Below are 7,500 nucleotides of genomic sequence, written 5' to 3' on the forward strand. Positions count from 1 at the left end.
ACACCTTAAAGTCTGCTTTGATTATTCAGCGTTCACAATTTACAAGTTCCTTTATTTATCAAGTTTAAGAGTCTCTTTAACACGTTTATTTTATTATAAAGAGATGAGATATTTGTATTATTTATTAATTTACTATTTAATAATTATTATTCTTTTTTTAATATATTTTTGTTTTTGACTATTAAAACTATTTGTCTTAGTAATGTTGGTAAATTAAAATAAAATGGTTAAAAAAATCCTAATATTCACAAATGTATTGTTAAAATTTTCAATAAATTCGATACCGGATGATATGAAACATGATATCGTGATAATTGTTTTTGCAATATCGTCCAGCTCTCTGATAAGGTGTTCAGAGTGGTTCAAATGGTTTTAAGTAAAGCAAATACCTTTTTTTGACATTTGAATTCAATAAATATCAAACAAACTGCATTAAAACACTACAATTACACAAAAAACACAGCACGTGCCTGTACATAAACAACAACAACATGTGCACGATCACAACAAACATCGGATTATCCATTTTAAATGTCTTAATAATGGATTATAAGAGCTTCTGCTGCTGAATGTTTGATGTCATGTTTATCTGTGAGGTCTCTGTTGTCCCCGGGGTTGTGTGCTCTGTGACTAATGCACAGGAATAGAGGAATGTCTTGAGTTTTTGATCTCTGCTGAACACATGGGAGCGATGAGAGACTCAAATGCATAAACATCACTGCCGCTGAACGTAATTTAAGAGAGTGGAGCTGTAGAGTTGTGTGTTCAACAGCATCAGGCATCACTGCAGTGTGAGACGGTGAGATGTTAGAATAGATGCGCAGATGTTGCTGATAACTTTACCATTCACAAATGTGTTCTCAGTGGTATTTGAGTGGTAGGAGGGGTGTTTCTATGGGGTTTCTAAAGTGATGGAGTTGCTAAGGTGTGTCCAGGCGGGATTTCCAAATGGTTTCTAGTAATAATAAATCCTTACATTTATATATTGCTTTTCTGGACACTCAAAGCGCTTTTACACATTGGGGGAATCTCCTCATCCACCACCAGTGTGCAGCATCCACCTGGATGACGCGACGGCAGCCATATTGTGCCAGAATGCACACCACACCCCAGCTGATTGGTGGATATGGTGATGGTTAGGAGGCCATGATGAACAGAGGCCAGTGAGCAAATTTGGCCAGGATGCCAGGGTTAAACCCCTACTCTTTTTTTTAAAAAACATCCTGGGATTTTTAATGACCACATTAATGAATCGGGACCTCGGTTTTATCGTTTCATCCAAAAGACGGCGCTCACTGAACTGTATAGAGTCCCCTTCACTATACTGGGGCATTAGGACCCACACAGACCACAGGTTGGGCGCCCTAGGTTGGCATTTGGTCTAAGGCATTTAAGGTTGTTGCTAGGGCATTTCTAAGTGGTTCCAAAGCTGTTTGAGTTGCAAGGGTGTATCCAGGTGGTTTTTACGGTCTCAGAGTGTGTTTCCAAGTGGTTGTTAAGGTGTGTTTGAGTGGTTGCTATGGTGTTTCTCACCTGTTAAGATGTTCTGAGTGGTTGCTAAATAGTTCTGAGTGGTTTCTAGGGTGTTTTAGACAGCTTCTAAGATGTTCTCAGTGGTTTTTAGGGTGTTTTATTGTGTTCTGAACGTTGTTAGTGGTTTCTAAGGTGTTTCTAGGCAGCTGCTAAGATGTTCTCAGTGGTTTTTAGGGCATTGTTATGGTGTTCTGAATGTTCTGAGTGGTTTCTAGGGTGTTTCTAGGCTGTTGCTGAGTGGTTTTAGGGTGTTTTTATGGTGTTCTGAATGTTCTGAGTGGTCTCTATGGTGCTTCTATGCTGTTGCTATATAGTTTTGAGTGATTTCTAGGGTGTTTCTATGCAGTTGCTAAGATGTTTGGAGTGGTTTTTAGGGTGTTTCTAGGCTGGTGCTAAATAAGTTCTTAAATAGCGGTTTCTAGGGTGTTTCTAGGCACTTGCAGAGATGTTTTTAATGTTTTTTGGGGGTGATTTTATAGTGTTCTGAATAGATTCTATGGTGTTTCTAGGCAGTTTCCAAATAGTTTTGAGTGGTTTTTAGGATGTTTCTAGGGTGCTGCTAAATAACGCACAACAATGGTACATATTTGATAAAGCTTTTTTTATATTAAATAATGATAAAATAGTTTCATTGAATGCATGGCAGAAACCCAAATATTACAATCAGATTTTATAGTCAATTTCTCAATTTTCCCAAATGTGTTCTAAGCGCTTCTGGCGATTGCAACCAAAAAATTCTGATGAAAAATGTACACCCTAACACGTAAAAAATATACACCCTAACACAGGTTCCATAACACCATGCAAAAACTTTGATGCCACTATAGCAGCTTATTAGCCTGGAAGGGGAGGAATGGGCACGGGGCTGTGAATGTGTTTTCAGAGGGTGTAATATTTGCACAGAGCACTCAAGGATCAGTCTGGCATCTCAGTTGTGTGTGTCTCCTTCAGTAATGAGAACCCGAGGGCCAGTCAAGTGGTCCCTCTCTGTTTCCCACTCACTGATGAGCCCCTTTGTTCAGCCTTTTCGTATTGTCAGAGAATGAAGACCCGTTGGACACAGAGCACATTTTAAGTAGCCGTGTCTGTAATTGAAGCAAATGAAGCTCACTGAGAGAGAGAGAGAGAGAGAGAGAAAGAGAGAGAGAGTTTGGGTTGAGTTGAAGAGTGCGGCTGCTGTTTGTCTCGCCTGATTGACTCTCTTTGAATGCCAATTACCAGCACAGGCCAGCATAAGAGCCGAGCTGTAATTGGAAGATTGCTTTGTGCTTTCGCCATCATAGTTTTGAGTGCTGATCTGGCTAAAATAGTCTGCTCGTACACTTTGTTTGGTACCCGTCAAACTGCAGGTTGTCTTTTAAATTATTAAAGAAGGGAAAAAATAATTTGCTGTAGTGTAAAAAATGCAGTTTTCCTGCACTGAAAAAATGATTCATAGGATTTACTAAGGATTTACTATTGGATTTTAAGGTAAGTGGTTGCACATTACAAAAATATACAAAAAGCATACACTGAAGAGTACTTTGAGTAGCAAGTATCCAGTACCAAGCTGGGAGAAAGTGGTGGGGACCCTTAAGAAGCAGGGTCAAGCTGAAGAGTTTGGACATGTTTGCGAAGGGGTTTTCACAATTTAATGAAAATAGAGCTAGGTCGGTGAGGAGAGTACCTAATTTTCTCTAATTTCATAAAATAAAGAACATTTCTTATCTAACAAGTGTGAGGAGGGTGAGGACTCGTCCAGTTCAGAAGAATTAATCGCCAATTAAGCCAGAAGGGTTAAGAAGGCTACAAAGTCTACAAAATGAGAGGGTAATGTGTGCTGGGTGGGAGAACCCCAAATAAAACAACAAATGGACAAGGTGGAATATCAACAGTGGTAATATCAGACAACGTGAGGAAAATCTGCCTCCAAAAAGAAAGCAGGGAAGGACTGGACCAAAGCATATGGATTAGAGAAGCTGAACCAGAATGATACCTGTTGCGCTCAGGGTTGTAGACGGGTTGATTTGAGCTAGCCTGCTCTTGGACCAATGAGCTCTACGCACTACCTTGTATTGTATGAGCCTGTGACGAGCACAGATTGAGGAATAATTAACCCTGTTCAAGACCACTTTCTATGTCTCCTAGTTAAAGTCAATTCCAATGTCTTGAGACTGTATGAGTCCGTAAGTTATCAGAAGAAAATCGCAGATTACCAATCATATTAAATAATGTAGGAATTGAACACCGGGATCTATGCCCAGTATGGTGTCCAGATCTGAAGCAGAAGGTGCATTTGGAAAGTTAACAAATGTCAGAGGCCAACTGACCAAAAGAGGCAAAAACACCAATGTAAAGATCACCAAAAGAAGCCAATCCAAGGTTTCTCCATGGGGCATAAGCACTGTCCAAAATCAAAGGGTAAAACAGAGGATTGGAGTATTTATATTATTATATTCAAACCTTATTCAAAATTTAATCAAACAAATTAAGTTGAACATAACTAAACTGCTTTTAGTCCAGTCGAAATAAAACAAATAAGACTTTCTCCAAAAGAAAAAATATTATCAAACATACTGTGAAAATTTCCTTGCTCTGTTAAACATAATTTGGGAAATATTTAAGAAAGAAAAAAATTCAAAGGGGGGCTAATAATTCTGACTTCAACTGTATATATTAGTGTTGGTATATTTTTGTTGCATGGAACTATCCAAGAGAACATTCAATAGTCCTAAAGGTTTCCCTGAAAGGACACTAGCCAAGGTCAGACTGTGTGTAGGCATGCATTAGCATGTTTTGATGAGCTAAGCTAATTTTCAGATAGTACATGCACCCAGTCAATGTCTGTCTAGGGACATTGGATCGTTAACAGTCTCCTAATGAATTTAATGAGTGTCTGTGCGATGTGATCCGACAGCACGTGATGAATGTGTATTGGTCGTTTATTGCACCAGTCTCAGCCTTCAACTGAAGATTGAAAGCACATGGCTGTTCTGATGCCACGGACACAGCGGAACTCCCCATAAACATTCCAACACAGATTCTGCTGTGATCATAGACACGCATCATTCTTAGAATCCCTAACATGCCATTACCATACACAACAAACCAATTAGGAAGAGAAATAACTGCCATTACAGATCTAAAGCTAAAAGCTAACACTTAAAGATGCTTTGGTATTTTTGTGAAATGTCAGCACTTTGCACAAAGCTGTTCGATTTTCATATCTGTCAATATTGAGATTTTGGGACTTTAGAGATTTTTTTTTTTCAGTCTAATGGAAAGAAAACATCCAAAGGACACTTTTAAGTGTGCACACGAATCATTTTGTGTTTGTAAACTGTAACTTGTATTATAATGCATATTTTAAATGCCTTTTTCTCAAAATAAGTCATATATATCCACTTCATACATATGTGATCATACATATTCTGGCTGTTTGCTTTATATTCTGAATAATATTATATATTAATATTATATTCTGAATTATATTATATTATATGACACCATTGCATGCTGAATGTAAAAAAGGAGTGCAGAGATATTCCGTTCCATGTTTAGCCAACAATAAGCAGCAGAATCAGCTAATAAAGTGTCAAAGTAAAAAAAGCTAAACTCACAAGATGAGCGGCTTGCGGCAGAGCACCAGGAAATCATAGAGGACGCACACACCAAACACCGTCACCCCTGTCTCCTTCACCAGCATGGCACAGGTGCCCAACAACAGACTGAGAGCCAGAGACCACAAACACACTGTAGGAGGAAACTCATCCGCACACCTGATAGGTGACACACTCCTGAAAAAGACAATATACCACTCATATAAGACAACTAAAATGCATGTACTTTTTAAATATTCTTATTCAATATTGATGCATTAAATAAAATAAAAACAATATATGCAAATTAGGCTATTTTTATTAATTTAGCCTGATTCATATTTTTCCATTACACATAATAAATGTTGTATCCTATCATCACTTTATGAATACATATTAATTGTTAACAGCACATCATAACATTTAAAGGGTTCTGTTTGAAAAGAGAATAAATAAAAAAACTTCAAATATGAAAATTGCATGTTAAAAACAAAGATTATTTAAATTTATAATAGTTTTATAATTACACTCATCAAAAACATAAACACAGTACTTTTGTTTTTGCTCCCATTTTTCATAAGCTGAACTGAAAGATCTCAAACGTTTTGCTCAAAAGGCATATTGTTATTGTATTGTTTACACATTTGCCTAAATCTGTGTTAGTGAGCACTTCTCCTTTGCCAGGATAATCCATCCCTTTTATAGGTATGCCATATCAAAATGCTGATTAGACAGCATGATTATTACACAGGTGTGCCTTAGGTTGGCCACAATAAAAAGCCGCTCTATAATGTGCAGGTTTTTTTCCAATCCTATCAGAGAATGCTGTGCTGTTACCTAATATAGGAGAGAAAGGCCAGGAGGAACAGCATGCTGGCTAAAACATCTGCTCTCCCGACAATCCCAGACACCTGTAAACACACAGACATCACACTTTTATAAGCTACCATGCTAAAAAAATATGATTACAACATTAACCAGTGGTAAACATTACAATTACAAAAACAGCAGTACAACAGTTCACACTTTTCACCAACACCTTCAATTTTATTTGATAAAAGGAACACACTTGGGGCGACATGGTGGCTCTGTGGTTAGCACAGTTACCTCACAGCAAGAAGGTCACTGGTTCGAGTCCCAGCTGGGCCAGTTGGCATGGAGTTTGCATGTTCTCCCCGTGTTGACGTGGGTTTCCACCGGGTTTCCCCCACAGTCCAAAGACATGCGCTTTAGGTGAATTGAATAAACTTAAACGGCCGTAGTGTGCATGTGAGAGTGTATGGTGTTTCCCAGTACTGGGTTGCAGCTGGAAGGGCATCTGCTGCGTAAAACATATGTTGGATAAGTTGGTGGTTCATTCCGACCCCCGATGAATAAAGGGACTAAGCCAAAGGAGAATGAATGAATGGAACACACACACACACACACACACACACACACACACACACACACACACACACACACACACACACACCACACACACACACATCAGAACTACTGTTTACAAAATTGATAATAATAATAATAATAATAGTACTGAGAAGAAATGTTTATCAGCATATTAGAATGCTTTCTGAAGGATCATGTGACTGAAGGCTGGGGTAATGGCGCAAAAAATTCAGTAATACATCTGAAATAAATGACATTTTTTATATGTATGCAACTAGAAAACAGTTATTGTAAACTACAATGACATTTTGCGATATTGCTGTTTTTACTGAATTATTTTTCATTCAAATCAAATAACAAACTTCATTCTAAAATATATAGTCAAGCCCGAAATTATAATTGTATATACTGTTATAGTGTGTATATATAGTGTTATAGTAGTAGCATATAGACTGCATATTAAAAATAAAATAAAAAACTTTATTAAATCAATTAAGTTGACTTAAAACATCAAGTTAAAATGAAAGATATGCAGGATTAGTTGCTGGTTCATTCCACTGTGGCGATCCCTGATGGATCAGGGATTAAGCTGAAGGAAAATAAATAAATGAATGAAGTTGAAACCCAATTAACTTTCTAAATTAAGTTAAAATAACGTAAAAACATACGTTGTCATTCCTTTTGCTAACACTTTATTTTGATGGTCCATTTATCAAGTATTAGTAGACTGTCTGCTTAAAATCTGCTAATACTGCTCCTTCAACAGACATTTAATTGACTATAAGAAACTTTGCAAGTACATGTCAACTTACACTAACCCTAACTCCAACCTAACAGCCTACTTATAATCTTATGAGAATTAGTTGGCATGTAGATGCAATGTAACTTAAATTTAACAAACAGACCATCTAAATAAAGTGTGAACTTCCTTTTTTATTATGTCATACCCAGTGTGGGTTGTTAATAATACAAAAAACGAATGAGAGAAGAATCAAACGAA

At 37.3% G+C, this 7,500-nt stretch overlaps 1 protein-coding gene across 1 annotated transcript in view; it reads right to left on the bottom strand.

Annotated features, from left to right (window-relative positions):
* Window positions 1-7,500, bottom strand: part of tmtc1 (transmembrane O-mannosyltransferase targeting cadherins 1) — a 69,278-nt gene that overhangs the window by 44,189 nt on the left and 17,589 nt on the right. The window contains exons 3-4 of the mRNA XM_056455978.1: window positions 5,949-6,022; window positions 5,133-5,309 (exon numbers count right to left, since the gene is read on the bottom strand). Coding sequence (XP_056311953.1) covers window positions 5,133-5,309; window positions 5,949-6,022 — 251 coding nt within the window. The remainder of the gene's footprint in view (window positions 1-5,132; window positions 5,310-5,948; window positions 6,023-7,500) is intronic.

This window comes from Danio aesculapii, chromosome 4 (assembly GCF_903798145.1).
Source record: "Danio aesculapii chromosome 4, fDanAes4.1, whole genome shotgun sequence".
Classification (NCBI taxonomy): Eukaryota; Metazoa; Chordata; class Actinopteri; order Cypriniformes; family Danionidae; genus Danio; species Danio aesculapii.